At 42.9% G+C, this 18729-nt stretch overlaps 1 protein-coding gene across 2 annotated transcripts in view; it reads right to left on the reverse strand.

Moving 5' to 3' along the window:
- Nucleotides 1-15628, reverse strand: part of CACNB4 (calcium voltage-gated channel auxiliary subunit beta 4) — a 251769-nt gene extending 236141 nt beyond the window's left edge. Inside the window, exons 1-2 of one of the 2 annotated variants that reach the window (XM_087435205.1) lie at nucleotides 15569-15628; nucleotides 14966-15049 (exon numbers count right to left, since the gene is read on the reverse strand). In XM_087435205.1, coding sequence (XP_087291331.1) covers nucleotides 14966-15049; nucleotides 15569-15628 — 144 coding nt within the window. Of the gene's footprint in view, nucleotides 1-14965; nucleotides 15050-15264; nucleotides 15355-15568 lie in introns of those variants that run through there. The other variant, XM_087435206.1, reaches the window with a different exon arrangement.
- Nucleotides 15629-18729: the final 3101 nt, after the last annotated feature.

The raw sequence follows: 18729 nt of genomic DNA on the forward strand, positions 1-18729 counted from the left end.
CCTTCAGATTCAAGTAATTACCTCTGCTCAGTTTTATGTGTGTAATAAGAAAGCCTATGTTAAAGAAAAAAGGAAAGTTTGCAGAGGGGCATGTTTACTCTAGTTAAAATGAGAACTGTCTTCAAAGATATTCCAAAGCACTGTCTATATGCAAGCCAGGTGTTGATAATACATCAGCCTTTACATCTGAAAGCAGGTCGCCACAGCACACAGCTTGTCATTATTGGTACTTGAAAGCAATAAAACTCTTCCCTTAAAATTGAATCTATAATTTAGCCTTTTCATTAACTCAGCCTTCTATTTCTAGTCCTATCCTCTCTCCCTGCCCCGGATCACACGGTTAAATCCACGTAAAATTCCTGATGTTTTGCCATAGAGTCAAGTTCATAACTTACACTCTTCTAGAACAAAGAGTGCTGTATTCTACCTCAACGTCTTCCTGGTTCATGAATAGGAGGGCATGAAACTGTGCAAAGACAGGACAATACCACCTGCTTAAATCAGAATGTGTGTTTATGGGGGTTCCTTGGGGATAACAGCCGAGCTCTTCTTGAGACTTACTGATGTGATGTGTATTACAAAGAAAGTGTGTGATTGGGAAAGGTTAAGGAAGTGCTTTGCACAGCCCACAGAGGAAATATTGGTGCAACACCCTGGGTTCAAAGGAAGTGAAAACCATCCAGGGGCTCTGCCTACACCAGGCACCCTCCACTGAAGGACAGGCTCAGAGGATCGATGTTTCTGAGGCCTGTAACCCATTCTTGGCACAGATGTTGCTACTGGGAAGGAAGCTCCGGTGAAGGGCAAGCAAGTGGAGAGGGTGACACTGTTCTAGAAAGCACTCTGCTCCAAAATATTGCTAAAAAGCATGCAGAGGCCAAACAGAGAGCTGCAGAGAAGAACGGGGCCTGCGTGTCCCACTCCCCACATGTCTGTGGAGGTTTCCTGGAGTCTTCAGTGAATCTGAGTGAGTTGCAAGCCTGCTCGCCCTGGTTAGGGCTCATATCTGAGTCTGAGCTGTAGAAATGAGACCAAGAAATGGCCAAACTCAGAGGAAGAAGATGAGCTTGGACAATGCCATGACCTCAGCCAGAAAACATGTGTCAGAACTAGATTTGCTGGGCCCAGCTAACCCCACTGAGTTAGTAGACTCACCAGGGGCAGAGAGATTGGTTTCTACAACCAGCTACACCACGTGGTTTGACTTCAGCTCTGCCCTTGCTTTCTCTCTTGACGAAGGAGCAGTCTCTGCTCCTTGATACCCAGGGATGGCACTGTCTGGAGCAGCATGTGGAGGAATTAAGGGGAGAGGGCCACGGCAAAGCCAACGCCATTTTCAGCTTAAGTTTCCACACAGCACCCTATAATTTTCTAGAAAGATTAAAATTTGAATCACAATTTATCTAAGTTTCTATAAAATCTTACCATCCTAAACTGAAGGATAAATAGTTCTTTCTTCTACAAAAATGAGATTTAGGGAGCTCTGTGTGCCAGGAACAAAGACTCCAAGATAAGCAAAAATGACTGGTTCACTGGTTAGCTGCCCCTAATTAGATTTCTCAACCGGGAGCTTCGTAAATTCAGTTTTACTTATTCAAGCCCAAGAGCAAGAGTAACCACAGTTTGCCACGAGAGGCAGAGCTCTTCCTTGCTCTACCAGATCTCAATTTGGGAAGATGCGTTCCAGAGAAAATTCACAAAGGAAACAGTGTGAACTTTTCCTTCGAGTTCATTGTAACTGGATTATGCCACTCAGCAAAGCCCTGGGGCTTTGGTGACCCTGTCACTGGGGAGTGTTTATTTGATGGTTGATTTTGCCGTGCGGGGTACTTCCTTTCCCATCTGCTATCATTGTGTAACACACATGCTGACTCTCTTCCCTTCCTCTCTCTTTTCTCTGAAAAAATACGATAAATAAAGACTTATTGGTACTGAAAAAGAAAAAAACTTCCAATTTTGCCGATGAAAATGATTCATTATTGTCTTCTACGCAGCTAAAATATAAGAACAGTTGTGCCAGTCCTGGCCTGTTTCCCTTAGATTCATTCCTCCCCTTTCCCTGTCTGCCTTCTATCTCAACGGGGCCAAGGCCTGCAGGCTGTTTCTCAGGCTCCCATGTGGGCTGGTTTCCTTCCAGGCTCAGCCAGTGGGAGGCACTCGCAGGACACTAGGGGTCAGGGGGCAGCAAGGGAGAAGTCAGAGTATTTCTCCCCATTCTCTCCACCTCTAGTGGCTTCTTTGGCAGAGGCTGTATCTCCTCTGTGTCTCTTGCTCCTACAAACAGTACCCCAGTGGTTCCAGCATCTACCAGGTAATTCTGGCTCCTGGGCTCCATCAACAGTCTCCTCTCCCTGTCCTAGCCTAGAGGTGATAGTGGCTTCCTGCTGTTGCTAACTTCTAGGTTTAGCTTCTAAGCTCTCCCATCACCTGTTTAACCATGTCTCTACATTCAAGTCCCTCAGTTGTAAAAACTCAAGTAGTTTTGTTTCCTGGTTAGACTCTGCCTAATACAATGAATACTAAATAAGTAAGTAAGTAAATAAATAAATAAACAAACCTCCATAAACCATGAACCATGCAAAAATCCCATCCTATGATAAAATTGAGAAAAAAACTACAGTCTCCAGATTCTCCAGTTGTTTCTTTGTTCTTCACAGTAACCATATAAATTAAGACTATTTCTAGAATCTGAGAGGAATAAGCTCCATATGTCCTTTCATATGTCCACGTCTATGTCTGTCTTGATTATTCAGGAATGACGTGTGTTGTGGTAGAAAAACTGCAGAATCTGAGTCAAGGTCCCCTGTCTCAATGGTAGAACTGAGTAACGCCTTAAGAACTTAAGAACTCAATGGTAACCTCGGTGAGGCCTTGTGGACATTAATAAAAGAAACCTCAACCAAATTGTAGTCGAGAAGGCCTGTAGGGGGAGTTCTCATACCCTGTCACACATCACCAATTACTCCAAATAGAAAAAGACATAGGTTTGCATCTCCAATAGGAAGTACAACTACTTTACTACTGAAAGAAGATTTCTCTCTCAGCCCTGAACTGTTACTTTCCATCAACGGACTCTTGTTTAGAACAGCCAGTCCCTATCCCCCCTTTTGCTCTATAAAAGCAAGCCCCTTCCTTTGTCTCTCTGGATTTGCCTATGGTTCACCATAGCATGCACACCCCAAATTGGAATTCTTTTGGCTATACCCAAATAAGCTCATTTTGAGCGTAAAATAACTGGCGAATTTGCTTTTTTCTTTTCCTGAGGAAGATTCGCCCTGAGCTAACATCTGTGCCAATCTTCCTCTATTTTGTATGTGGGTCACCACCACAGCATGGCTGATGAGTGGTGTAGGTCCACACCCGCCATCCGAACCCACTAACCCAGGCCACAGAAGCAGAGTGCGCTGAACTTAACCACTAAACCACAGGGCCAGCCCTGCGAATTTGCTTTTTAAGTTTACATATATGGTGTCAGAAAGTGGGATCCAAAGAAGGCGACACCCAAGAGATGGTAACCTTCAGAATCAAGTGAAGCACCCACACTAAACCCCTTGTGTTCATCACTTCTCTGAGTTGCCACCTGCTTCTGGTTTGATAAGTGTCCTCTCAGATTCTGAGCTCTGCTCCCTTTGCGTTCTGAGCTCTCCAGCTTTATTCCGATTGGAAGAGGCTTTGTCTTCTCAGGAAGAGGAGGTACAAGGGGGTGCCTTTGTCCTCCTGGTTCAAGGTTCTATCCTTGGGTTCAAGGCGTCATCCTCAGTGAGTACTCAGTTATTTTCTGAAGATAGCACAGTTCCTTTTGGGGTTGAGGCTTACTGAGAATCCCAGAGTTCTTCTTTGGTTTTGAGATTCCTTTTGGAATCAGGGCTGGGAATCTAGCAACTTTCTTTTTTTTTTTTTTTTTTTTTGCTGAGGAAGTTTCACCCTGAGCTAACATCTGCTGCCAATCTTCCTCTTTTTTTGCTTGAGGAAGATCAGCCTTGAGCTAACATCTGTGCCAGGCTTCCTCTATATTATATGTGGGTCGCCGCCACAACATGGCTGACAAGTGGTGTAGTTCTGTGCCCAGGATACGAACCCACGAACCCAGGCCTCCACAGCAGAGTGCACTGAACTTAAACACTAGGCCTCTGGGCTGGCCTCCCAGGAACTTTCTTTTGTTTTTAGGGATCAGGGCTAGGACTCTAGCAACTTTCTTGGGTTTTCAGCGGAAATTTCAGAAATGGAATCCTAGTCATCTAAATGTTCTGATGGAAATCCTCCTTCAGGGATGCCAGCTGGGTTTATGTTTAAGAACTATGGGTCATTTACATGCGCATTTTTAACTAAGAGGGCCAAACTGACCAAAAGTAGACCAGAATTACAATAGCCATTATGGAGAACTATCGATTTCCCCAAACTCACTTTTCTTAAAACCAAATTGGAAGACTGCAGCTCTATAATTAAGCAAAACTAATGGTAGTCTATCTTCATTGGCAGCTGGAGGCTTCTGAATGCACACAAAATTCTAAAATCACCTCGCTACAAGATACCATGTCTAAATTAGCCAAAACAACTACAAACTGAGGAAGAACAAAATGGCTTCTGAAGCCTCATGTTCCCCTCCCCGTTCTTCTTTGTCTCAGGCACCATCTTGTTTGTCTTCCCAGACTCCACTCCTCAGCCATCTCGTGCTCAGGCTCCATCTCTCCCACCATCTTTGTCTCTCTTCCTCCTCTGTGAAAACCTGCCCCTTTAAAATCAGACCCTCTGAGGACTCAAATGCTAAACCCTTAATTACCATTTCTAAGTTAACTGGAGCAAATAAACTAGAAGAAAAAATTTAAATAGCAATTGTCCTTGACTTTTGATAACAGACAAAATGACTCCAAAAATAGCTCTACAAGGATCCTTAAAGCATGCAAATAAAAAAATCTTTAGTAAAAGACTTTGGCCATCTGAACAGGTAACCTTAATTTAGTCCACGTGTAAGAACTACAATTTGGATCCAGCTATTTTTTTGAGTTTTGTACCTGAGACATGGCTAAAATTTTTTAAATAAAATCTATGAGAGTTCTGTCTGTGCCTGTCTGTATGTTATGTATGTCTACGTATGTATGTTATAGAGATGTGATATTTTTCTGCCTCTGGTGGTATTGCTATAATTGATTTGTAAAAGAGCTCTATTTAATTAGCTTGAAATTAAGTGCTTATAAATTTAGTATTCCTAAATCTCAGAAATATAATAGAAACTAACCCAAATGCTTTTCAAGTTTTCATGATCTAGGATTAATCTTTAGGAGAGAAAAGCCAGCTTAAGGTTGTTGGTCTAATTAAAATAGGCATGTCTTTAGAGTTAGTAACACTGAATGTAATACATCTTTCATTCTGCCTGTGTTTATTAGTCAAATAAGTTCATGTTATCTCTGTTACAAAATGTGTCAGCAAGAAAAATAACTTGGTATGGTGAAATCTTCATAAGAAATCTAAACATAATTATTGAAAACAAGTAAATTAAATGGATATAAATAGGATAAAGCTTGGAGCAGGCCCAGTGGCGCAGCGGTTAAGTGTGCGTGCTCTGCTTTGGCGGCCCAAGGGTTCTCGGGTTCGGATCCCGGGCACACACCGACGCACCGCTTGCTGTGGTGGTGTCCCATATAAAGTGTAGGGAGATGGGCACGGATGTTAGCCCAGGGCCAGTCTTCCTCAGCAAAAAAGAGCAGGATTGGCATCGGATGTTAGCTCAGGGCTGATCTTCCTCACACACACACAAAAAATATATACAATCAAGCTTCTAGGTGAACCTTTTAAATAGCTTCCCCAAATCTTTTTAGGTAACTTGAAACCTTAAAGTTTTGCTAGGTTAAGTTAAGTGAGGGGAACTCACTGAATGCCCAAATTATTTCCAGATAAGTTTATCTACTTTTGGCTCCCTATTGCAAAGAAACTAAAGATAAATTTGAGTTTGTTAGTAACCATGTCTTGTGCCACATTTAAAAAGTTGCATTCTTTAAAAGGCCATATACTTCTAGAAATTGAGATATATTTATAAATTGGCCAGTCCACAATTGCTTACTTCTTAGTTTTCACTAGGAATTAAGGATTCTTCTAAGGGTTAAAAATTCTAATATACATAACCAAAGATACCAGAAATAAAAAGGGAAACATCTCCCTATGCAAGGAAAGTAGGATGTGTATTTCAGTAAAGGAAGGAAATGCATTTTGTTGAGGGAAAAGAAAGCAACTTTGTCCTAAAGAGAGGTAGGTTATTTCAGAATGGGAAAAAAAAAACACAGGACAAAATCTGAATGTAAAAAGAAAGTTGTATTAGGTTTATGGAAAGGAATCTTGGGAAAGAAATTTTATGCATGGTCAGGATGGGCTAAGATTGGAATGAATGACTTTTAATATCAAAGTGAGCTGATGCAAAATTAAAATATGGCTTTCTTTTCTGTTAAGAGGACAAGGTTTTCTTGGGCTATTGGTCTGCTTTTGATAGCAGATTGTGAAAGCTTCTTTACCTTTTAAGTAATATGTCTAGAAAACATAGATTTTGTGTTTTATCAAAATAATTTCCTGTGTTGTTTTTATCAAGTCTTTAATAACTTAGGAAAACTAAGTCTTCTTAACATTAAAAGAGTTAAGTTTACTTACAACTATGTAACCTTTTATATTTGCCTTTGAAATCTTCTATTGTTACTTTGGTAAAATAGATACTTAAGTGTTATTTCATAAGGATGCGTGATCCTATTTTTTCCAGTGTCCAAACTTTTTGATATTTTTGACAAGCTTTCCAAAAATTCAAATTCTAAATGAAGTTTTTTTGACCTTTGGCATGTAACTTTGGCATTTTCCAGAGGGCATCTGGAACATCTCAAAAGATTTGTTCCCTCTCTTTATAAAAAGAGAGATGTTAAACTAATTAGGCTTATTTGATACATCAAATCACATCAGAAGCATGGTCAGATGAGTGAAAGTAAACCTTTTTAGGTTATATTGTACAGGTGAATGTTACTAATGTAAGTGTTCTAGAAACTGTATAAAATTCCTAAAAATTTGATATGTTCTAATATAACATTATCACTTATAACTCTACTTACGGTCTAAAAATGTATCTCACAAAAATACCCAAATTTCCTTGTCAAGTGCATTATAATAAACTTTCATCTGATCCTTAATCTTTGCCTTTTTGGGGGGGTTCTTTGTCATTTACAGACAGTTATTGTTTATTCTGATGCTTTTACAAATATGTTTCATCTTCAAAGAGATTCATGGAAAAGATGTGACAAGTAATTGGATACAGGCTTTTGATAACTTTAAGATCATAATACTGAAGTAGCTAAGAATTTCTAAAACTCTAGAGGAAAATTGATTGCTTTAATATTTTGTTTTCCAGATGTAAAGGACCTCTTTTTCTTCTCTTCTTTAAGCTATTCATAATATACATCAATTTGGTAAAGTGTATCTTTGCAACAGGGTTGAAACATTTATCTTTTTCTCTTTACCTAATTCCTCCAGAATTTGGAAACTCAAGTATTCTTTTCATGACAATATATGTATTTACATAAATTCAATGAGAATCTGTTCTCCTTATAACAGGACACATAGGAAATATTGGTTATATTACCATGGCTTTGACTAGAATGTCATAGTTGAGAGAGATATACATAGACTCAGATATGGCCAGACAGCTTCAAGGAACTGCTTAGAAGGGTCAGCCTAGTATCTTGCTTACAAGATTCCAGCAAAGCAATCTTTAAAAAGGGAATTCATATGGACAATGACTATTCTTGCTACATTTACATAAAAAATCTGGCCAATTTTAATACAAAAAATTAGTTTTACTATGATTATCTTTAATAAAAATGAGGGTAATTGTGGAGAAAGAAATTACGTTTGCACCTTTGTAGATATTAAATTCTAGTCCTATTAATTGTCTTTAAGGTTTTGTTATATACTTGTTATATAAACTGGACTGGATCCTAAATTCCTCTAGTTTCCTTAAATGTCTGGCTATGACTCTCCAAACTAATGTTTCCAATTTTTAATGCCCTTGAAATATCCTTGGAAGGGACTATACTAGGCCCTCCTCACTTCTCAGATGGCAGCCAAACTTCAAGGACTCGAGCCTTAGGCACACATCTCACAACTAAAGGCTCTACTTGACATCTACTCCTGTACAAACGCTGAGGACCTCCAAATCAAAATAACTAGGATTTGAAGCAGCTGATATCTGAGGCAGACAGCTTTCGCAAGATGACTGGACCAGGCTTGTATACCCTCTTCTCAGTGTTGCTTTTTACTTTATTTTCTCCCTCTCTTTCTTGGAAGGACAATGCACTTGTCTGCATTTCCCAATCTCTTGCAAAAGGGAGAAACCTCGCGGCTGGATTTGCCGTCAGAAACTTCGATCTATCCAAGATAGTAACGACCTCTTAGTTCACCCTATAAGTAATTTCACTGGGATTCCAGATGCTGTTGTCTATCTAAATTGCTCTGCTGGCCCATTTTAACAAGTCAGGGTGCTAAGCCCACCTAAACTTGTCTCTTGCTTTAATTTAACCCAACCTTGGAAGGAGAAAACAAGATCTTTTGACTATTTGTATGAAAAATTTTGTGAGACCATCAATGTAAGTTGAATCATTTGTACATTTCTTAATATGTCCATGTATTTAGGCAACCTCTTGGTATGTAACAACATAGTATCTGAGCCTTGGTTATATAATGCTAATGCCTCTATGTCAATAAATGAATCTATAAATGATATTACTTATGTGGGAGTCATATGCACATCCCCTGGTCATGTCTTCATCTGTGGAAGTTTCAGTAATAGCCTTTATGAGTAGGCAACTCATTGCCTTGACAGCTGGAGAATACAAGGACAGTGTGCCCTTGCTGTATTTACCGTCCTGTTCTCTCTACATACCCAGAGACCTCTCACTGGACTCTCTCATTGCATCTCCACAGTCGCTCTAAACGAGAACTCCCAGGAGGCATGCTTGACTCCCGGTTTGTCTCTGTGGGAAAAGCTTTCTTCCAGTGGATCAGAGTGAGTGCCAACAAACAAATGATCAGCAATCTCTCCCTAACACTAGAAGAGTTGGCCAACTCCACAGCCAAAGCAGTTTCAGCTCAGCAATGATTGCCTAACTCACTGGCCAAGGTAGTTTTGGAAAGTCGTATAGCGCTTGATTATCTACTCACTGAGCAAGGAGGTATCTGTGCAGTGGCAAACACCTCCTGTGCACACGGATAAATGCCTCTGGGGAAGTAGAAACCCATTTACATAAGATTAGAGAGCAGACACATTGGCTACAACAAATTTCACCTAACAATCCACTGTCTTTTGGTTTGTTCAGCTGGTTACCTTTTGGGTCTGGGCTCCTCGTTTAGAACCATCCTGCAAACTGGGCTCATAGTATTGCTCTTAATCTTACTCTGTATACTTATTGTAAAGTTCTATACCTATTGCCTGTCGAACCTTCATAAAAATGATGTGCCCCATAAGGTAATGCTGGCTCAGCACTTCAAGATGATCTCCAATGCTTATGACCTTGGTGAAATGTAGACTTTGGATAGGAAATGCCTGAGAGTTCTTGTCCTAACCTTCCTTGTTACTCAAATGTAGCCTAAAATGGTTTCCAACCACAATATACTTTCCCTCCAATGTGGGACACAACAACCAGGAAAGGTCCTTCCTGACACTGAGGGACAAAACCTCTATGCACAGAGAACCTGACTCTTAATCAGCAATGCTTTTGGAGAAAGATCTGGATCAAAAGGGGGAAATGTGGAAATTAGTAAAAGAACCTCAACCAAACTGGAGTTGGGAAGGCCTGTAGGGGGCGCTCTCATGCCCTATCATACATGATCAATTACTCCAAATAGGAAGAGACATAGGCCTGCATCTCGGACAGAAAGTACAACTACTTTAGTACTGAAGAAAGATTTCTCTTTCCACCTGGCAACAGCCCAGCCAGTGAGAAACACCACAGCTCAGCCAAAGAGAAGCCATCGCCACCCTGAACTGTTCCTTTCCTCTGATAAACTTTTGTTTAGAACAGCCCCTCCCTACTCCCCTTTTACTCTATAAAGGCAAGCCCCTTCTTCTGTCTCTCTGGATTTGCCTATGGTTCACCATAGCATACACACCCTGAATTGCAATTCTTTTGGCTACACCCGAATAAACTCGTTTTGAAGGTAAAATAACTGGTGAATTTGTTTTTTTAAATTGATAGGCTTTATATCCTGGGATCTATGTTTTATTCATCTAAAAATGGGGGATTGAAGTACTTTCCCTCTGCAATCTCTTCCTGTTCTAAAATTCTGTGATTCTAAGTTTATGGATCAATTTTGCATACATATATGCTCTAGGCATATGATTATTCTTAGAGCTTGCACAAAGCATATACCTTCTGTTGATGAATTTGCATTTCATCAGAGAAATGTGTCTATAACCGGTGCTCAAATTATAACTCAAAGAATTTTTTCTGACTTGTTTTATTATAGTATCAACTTAGTACCTAAATATATTTTAGATCTCTAAATACAGTGTGGGATCACTGAATTATTGTAATGATCATCTGATTAGCATACCTAAAAAAACACAAGGATCCTTGCTCTAAAGTAGATGGTTCCAAAAATGGCTGCGACAAAATCTTCCACTCTACATGCTCTTTTGTGAGGTGACCTTGCCTCACCCCATCAAAAGATAAAGTCTATTTTCCTTCCCTTTGAAACTGGGCTGGCCATTTGATTGGTTTTGACAGAGACTACAACAGAGTGATGTCATGTAGCTTTTGATACTAGGTCTTACAAAATACGAAGCCTCAGCCGTTACTTCTTGGGATGCTCCTTCTTGGAACCCAGCCACCATGTTGTGAGGAAGCTCAAGCAACCATGCTGAGAGACCCCATTGGAGGAAAACTGAGGCCCCCGCCAAAAGCTCTATTAGAGTTCTCAGCCAGCAGCCAGCATCAACTGCCAACCACATGTGTGAGGCTATTTTAGACTTTTCAGCCATCCCAGTGCCCAAATAACATCACACAAAGCAGAACTGCCTGGCTAGAACAGAGAAATAAAAAAAATGGTTGCTGCTTTAAGCCACTAAATTTTGGGGAGATTTGTTAGGAGGCAATTTCTCCCCATTAAACACAGAGTTAATGTTGGAGCAGAACCCTATGCCTAAAATATATCAAACTAGCCCTCCATCCATCCGCTCCTTCATTCATTTGAATGAATACTTATTGAATATCCACTATGCTAGATGCTGAGGACACAAAGGAGACCAAACGCAGACACATCCCCACCCTTGTGGAACTTATTACCTGGATGGGGAGACAGACATTAACAGCGAAATCTAAGTACATATTAAATTATAATAGCGATGGTACTATTGAGAAATGGCACAAGGCACTCCGGGAGCCCCTAATTGAGAAAGTGACCTCATCAGAGAGGTTAGAAAAGGAAGTGAAGACTAAACTTATGTCTCAAGGAAGATTAAAAGTTAACTGGGCAGAAGGGAGAGCAAGAGCCCTCTACACTGAGGGCTCAGCATGTGCAAAAGGCCTCTGGCAGGAGGGAGGGTAGCATGTTCAAGCTCTGTGTTCAGAGCTGAGATCATGGCTCAAGATGGCTGGAAGCAGTTAGGGACCAGGCCATGTAAGACTTTGCAGTCCTCATAAGGGCAGACTTCACAAGGAGAGGTCAACAAACTAAATTCCACTCTGATCAGATTTTCTCCTTGAACTCCAGTGGAAGTAACCTGGAGTACTCCACCACACAAACTGTATGTGCAGTACATTCATGGGTATTTCAATACTCAGTGCACATGGGCATTTTGTCTATGCCCTCATTCCTTGCTACATTTCACTGTATTATTTGCATACATCTATGTCTCCATAACTACATTATAAAATTCTTTGAGTACAGGGGCTGTCTCTCATTCATCTTTTCATTGCTCCTCCACAGTAACTAGCACAATGCTGGGCACACAGCAAATGTTTAATAAGTGTTTCCTAAAAATTTAAAACATGAATAAATAATCCATTCATAAATACCCCATCAGAAGTGATCTCCTGGGAGAAAATTCTACAGCCTCACTTGGAAAGCCATTCCAATGATAGCAACACTCTTAGGAAAGTCTTGCTGTAAAACATCATTCCTTCCTCATTGTAGCCAATTCTTGAATTTCATCCTCAATGAAGACTGAGAACAGTCCATCACATCTCCAAAGAATGCCATTGTGTACACTTTGAAGATCATTACTGCGTCATCTCTAGCTCTCTCTCCTTTCAGTGGCAAAATACTTAATCTTCTCACCTTTCCTCAAAGACCATTTAGTTGTTCCCTGGATTCATTCCAAAACCTCCATCCCTCCTAAATTGCGGAGGCCAGCAATCTAGCAGACCAGGAAACAAGGTGAAAGATGCCTGAGGGATTTGGTGAGCAGTCCTCAGAGTCAAGGCAGGCTCTCTTTCTCAGTCTGCTTGTTTTCAGGCCAACTCACATGTGTGCATGTCTATGTGTGTGCACACACCAGGTGTGCATGTACACACACATACACTGAAACTCTGTACCAGCTCAAAGAATAAACCTTTGTTTTATTAGGTGGGTTTGCCAACTGTCCTCTGTTCTTCACCACCAGCCCAATCTTACCAATCTGATTTGACTATTCAATTTTTTCTTTTTTTTAGTGAAAGGTATCCCTCCATATATTTGTAAATGACATGACAGAGAAATGAGCAGTGCTATTTTTATTGGTATCTCCACTATCTTCTTCATGTGCAAAAGCATCACACAGCCTGTGAAATATCACCAAGAAATTCCATCACTCCAATGTATCAAGAATTCAAAAACAATAAATCACTGGTCATTCCACAAATAATGAGGCTCTAATAACAAAAACAGCTGTTATGCTTTTTTTAAAAAAAAAATTTTTTTGGCATTTGGGTGAAAGCTGTTTAATTTTATTTGAAAAAGTATTGTTAAATTCCATTTGCAATCGTTTCTACTCTCTTGTCAAAGAAATAAAAATCCCTCATTTATTTTTATTATAGCCATTATGGAAGTCCATATTATGCTATTCAAATGAGATCAGGTGTAGGATACTCACAGAACTGTAAGTGCTCCCCGAAATTATGTATTATTTTTGTGCAGAAAAAAGTAGGAAGACTGTGTATATAATACTATTACAACTAACTCCTGATTTTAAATTAGACCATTTTATTAAACCAACAAACCCCAGTTTCAGAAAGACTTATGAAATATATTAGTTCTAAAAATCTGCATTGGTTTAAATTATTCCCAAAAGTATTTAGCATGCAATACTTTTTACATTTATAAGCCAACACATGGCAGCACACTTAACAAGAACTTACACATGCATTATCTCACTTAATCATTTATTGGAGTAAATTGAGGAAAGAATAAGGATATTAGAAAGAATATTGATTGTTTTGTTTGTGCGTGGAAGACTAAAGCATTAGTGTAGTGATGGTGTAGATGAACTCAAAACTTTTAGTAAAACAGATCATTGAATACACTGCTGAATAATTAGTATCTCTAAGAATTTTGCAACCATAAAACACTACCAAAAATAGGCACCTACGAAGTAGACATCAACAAGACCTCAAATGGTCACATAACTCGAAAATTTTTTTAAAGACGAAGAATATCTTTGACTTATCAAATACATAAGTAATCTAAACACTGCAAAGGATATAGAACGCACTTTTACAATGAATTCAGAATACGAAATATATTTATTTTAATAATGCTTATGCTTAATGCTCACTGAATGAAAGAGGAGTACTAATTTCTTTTTCTGCAGAAAATGAGTATCTGCATAATAAATATCTAACTATGTTTTCTGGACCCTTCAGGAGAGGTCTGAGTCCAATTTTGAATCTAATGCCCATACGTCATGGATAATCTGTTCAAATTGATGATAATCACTAAAGAAACACACCGTAGCTGTGTTAAAACACCATAGGTTAAAACACATTACACAATGCTCTGAGTGACCTGGGAGGAAAAGACCTTGGGAAAAGAACTTCCCAAGGTCACTCCAGCAGCCCACAGCGGAGCCCAGGATAAAAGAAATCCTCCCAGGTCACCCAGAACGCACAGACCTCGACAGTTTGTGTTCCAGAGAGAGATCAAGGTGACTCACTTTTGCATGATCTCTCCAGCACCCAGCAGCTATGTAGGGGTGGTTTCATTTACATACATGGACAGTATGAAAATTAAGGACCAATTTTCTGTGCCAAGGTGAAAGGCACCTAAGCGTCCAGCGCAACCGGCGATCTTTAGCATGCACCATGCGCACTAGAACCACCGAGAAGAAAACCACCTCGAAAAAAACAAACGCTGAGTGTAGTACCACCCAGACCCCGGGAACTGAGTGCCGGCCGTCGCTTATTTCGGTTTAATCAGATCCGGCAGCCTTTCGTTAATTAAGCGAACCAAAGAAGCGGTCCCAAAGTGAGACCAAACTTTCTGCTCAAAGTGTATTTCTTTTGACCAGAGCTCGGAGATCTCTCCCAAGACCTAGTCAGAGAAGAGTATTCAAAATAAGGCAAAAGAAAAGAGACCCCTAACTCTCAGCCGAATCAAACCAGTCCCAGGGGCTCTGGTTACGCAAAATCTAGTTACATGACTTAGAGACGTTTCCCCACACACCGAAGGTGCAACCAGAATTATTTGCAGTCTTAAATTCAACGTCCCCGATTTAAACCAGATCCCCGCCGACTTGCGTACACACGCACAAACTAAGTTCCCAGGGCGGTGCGGAGACGCCTGGACCTGAAGACTCCGGGCGCAGGGCCACAGAGGGAGAAGGACGCAGCCGGAGCGCCCGCGCGGAGACGCGACCCGCCGCTCCCGCACCGGGGGGCTGCGCCCGGCTCCCGGACCCCGGCGCCGCGCGCTCGGCCGCCTCCCCGACCTACTTCCTCGCCTCCTTCCCGCGCCCGCCTCCTACCTGTCTGAGGATGAAGCTGGTCGAAGTGGTGCTGCCATCGGATCTTTTCAACCTGCTCCTCCGGGTTGTGGTGCCTCGGGCCACCTGGACTCGACACACGGGGCCAGAGAGAAGCCAGTGAGGACGGCAGCGTCGAGCCAGGCGACCACCCCCGCCTCCGGACCAGCTCCCCGGGCTCCCCCAGAGCCAGCACCCAAATCTCCTCCGCGGTCCCCAGGTACAGCCCCCACCCCTACCCACCCATGCCAAGCCTCGACGGCTGAAAAAACGCCCGAGAAGAGCCGCCTGCGAGCACCCACCACATCCATTAACAAAGACTCTCAGGGTGCGGGGTTCAAGTCCCCGGCATCGGCTGGGGAAGGCTGCGGGCTCCGGAGCGGGAGCGCAGAGACCCGACGAGGTGAGGAGGAGGAGGACCAGGAGGAGGAGAAAGAGGAGGGGCGGGAGGAGAAAGGGACGCGGGGGAGGGGTGGGGCAGCCGGCCCGCGGACTCTCAGGACTGGGGGCCCCGCGCGCCCGGCACGAAGGCGGGGCGCTCTCGGGCAGCGGGGAGGGAGGAGGAGGAGGAGGAGGAGGAGGAGGAGGAGGAGGAGGGGGCGGTACCTGCGACGTGGGAGAGTGCGGCCCGTCCGCGGTCCCGTTCTTGGCGTAGGAGGAGGACATGGTTCACAGCCGCATGGCCCGCCCGTGCGCGGTGGGCGGAGGGCGGGCAGGCCCCCGCAGGCTCGCGGGCGGGAGGAGGGGAGGGCGGCGGGCGTCCCCACCCGGCTACGGGACCCTCGCCGGCCCCCGGGCGCCCTGCCCGCACTTCTGAGAGCGCGACACCTTAAAGGGACCGAGGCGCTTCCCCCGCGCCGGCAGGGGGGTCCCGGGCAGCGGCCCCGCGGGCGGAGGTCTCGCGGAGGGGGCTTCACCGGATCTCGCCTGCACGAGCCGATTGGGAGAAGCGCTCTCCCACCTAGCGAGCGCCTTACATCAGAGCTTTCCAGAGGATGCAGGGAGGGGAAAAAATCTGGGATGGGGGTGGGAGGATTAAAATAGTCTGCACAGTTTAAAATGAGACAAAGGTGGCACGGTTCATGAATCAGGACTTGGGGAGGGACGCTGGTGCAGTGTGGCAGGGTGTGGGAAGAGCCAGCCGGGGCGTGTGTGTGTGTGTGTGTGTGTGTGTGTGTGTTTGTGTTTACTGCACTGGAATTTTAAAAAGGCAAGAGCCAACCCTTCCTTCCGCGACTTCACCCGTCAGCCCGCTGTGGTAAGGCATGGGGTTTTGTGGTTTGCTTTTTGTCCGTGTTTTATTTTGTTTTGTCAACTCTCGCCTCAGAACCGCGAGCCATACACATCCAGGCAGCCGCTCGAGACTCTGCCAGCCTGAGTCTGACGGGAGATGCGGCCCCGCAGGCGACCAACATGTCCTGAGGAGTTTTGAAGGTCATTTTAGACCTGCTAAAAAGCAAGAGTTGGCCACGTGCCTTCCATTTCTCCGCGGATAGCTGTTTGCCAGGGAGGAAACTCCTCCTTGAAACCATACACAGTCTTTGCCATTGTTGCAACCCTTGGTTTCCTCCGGCAAATACATACAAGGGATTAATCTGAGATCAAATTAAAAGAGAGGGAGAATTTGAAGTAATAAGAAGAGGGAAGGAAAATGTAGGCGAAATCAAAAATAAAGAGACCCCGTTTAACTATAACTACTGAATGAGAAATCCATCATTAAAATATGCATAGTATCTCAAATTGTTAAATCAGCCGGTGTCACCTTGCATTCTAGGATTTTTTCTTATGGAAACTGCCATGTTTAACAATTAGTTGGCCTTATTGAGGTCCTGACTTCCTTTCCTTCACCTAATCCAGACCTTCATTTCTTTCTAAGTCTAACAACTAGTCTCCTAGCGTCCAGGCTTTCTCCTGCACACACATACACACACACACACTTCATTCCATCTACATATGACAGGCAAAGCCATTTTCCTCAAATCTCTTTGCCCAAGTCACTCTTCTCTAAAATGCACTCATTGCTCTCAGCATCCCATGAGCTGGGTCCCAACTCCATGTTCCAACAGCCAAGCCCTTGTCTCCTGCTTTTCTTGTCACCACCTCATTTCTCCAACTTGATCTCTCCATGCAGACCTTCTAGCAAGCAAACAGGTCTACTGGTTGCTGAAACATACCAAGTACAATCCCACCTCAGCACCTCTGCCTTGGAATGGAACCAACCCCCAACCCACACACCCAGCTGAACCCAACCCTTCCTCCAATCCTGGCTCAGCTCACTCTTCCTCCACAGAAATCCTCCCTGACCACTCTAGTCCTGGATAGTTTCTCATGCCCCTGAAAAACCGGAGCATTTATTCTCTGGACACTTAGTACAGGCTGCCTTGGTTTATTAGTTCTCTTTTTGTGAAAATCTCCTAATTTCTAAAATAGATTTTTAGCTTTTTATCTTCTGTTCTTATACCTCACATATAGTAGATATTCCATAAAGTTTATGGGTAATGGTAAGTCTGCCAATGCAGAACTTTCTGCTGTAGTTACCGTCAACTCAATCCATTTTTAGTTCTGAGTCATTTTTATAGTTGATACTTAATCAATATACAGAGAATGAATTATTATGTGGGCACTGGAATTTGAGTTTTCTGGTTTTCCACTGCACACAGTCTCTCTGACTGTGAGTTATCAAAAGAGAATCTACAGCTGCGTGACAGTGAGGAGTTCTCTGCACCTACCCCACAGCAAAACTGGTGAAAATTATTTAAAATATTTTTTTAAATCTCTAAAAATGGTCCTAAGAGTCCACAGCAAATGAAGAAACATTTATTCAAGAAAATTTACTAAAACTCAGTAAGAAAACTGGGAGCCTGTAGTATTTGAACCAAGCCCCACTCCCTCTCTCTCTGCTTGCCTGCAGTTCAGCAAGAGGGAAATTCACTCCACACTGGTGCAGCAGAGAACGCAGGGCTCCCTCTTCCCTCAGCTCCCAGCAGGAGGGTTATCTTCCTGGGAGGGACAGGACATCAGCATTTATCCGCCTGCCCCAGCTATCTGCTGCTGAGGCTAAGTTCCCATCAAATACAGAAGAGAGGTGGGGGCTTCCTTCTTTAGCCCTGCCCCTACTCGTGGGATGGAGGCTCTCCGTTGGGTGAGCACCACTGAGAATACAGGGCCCTAACTGCTCATGGAGAGGCAAGCCAGGAGACCTGGGACTGCTGCCCCTCCCTACCAAGTGCTCAGCTCCTAAACTGGGGGTGTCACTCTGAGAGAGAGGTACAGCATTGTCCCTGCCCCAGAACCAGGGCTGAAAGAATGAAGTTGGACCCCTACCTCACACCACACACAAAAAATTAACTCAAAATAGGCCAAAGATGTAAATGAAAGGGCTAAAAATGTAAAACTGTTAGACAACCAACCAGCTGAGAGAGAATATTTGCAAAACATACATCTGACAAGGGGTTGATCTCCATAATATATAAAGAACTCACACAACTGAATAACAAAAAAACAAACAACCCGATCAAAAAATGGGCAGAGGAAATGAACAGACACTTCTCCAAGGAAGATATACAGATGGCCAATAGGCACATGAAAAGATGCTCAACATCACTAATCATCAGGGAAATGCAAATCAAAACAACACTAAGATACCACCTCACGCCCGTTAGAATGGCTATAATCACCAAGACAAAAAACAACAATGTTGGAGAGGATGTGGAGAAACAGGAACCCTCATACACAGCTGGTGGGAATGCAAATTGGTGCAGCCTCTA

Source organism: Ceratotherium simum, chromosome 9 (assembly GCF_057802395.1).
Source record: "Ceratotherium simum simum isolate JZ-2026a chromosome 9, ASM5780239v1, whole genome shotgun sequence".
In the NCBI taxonomy this organism is placed as follows: domain Eukaryota; kingdom Metazoa; phylum Chordata; class Mammalia; order Perissodactyla; family Rhinocerotidae; genus Ceratotherium; species Ceratotherium simum.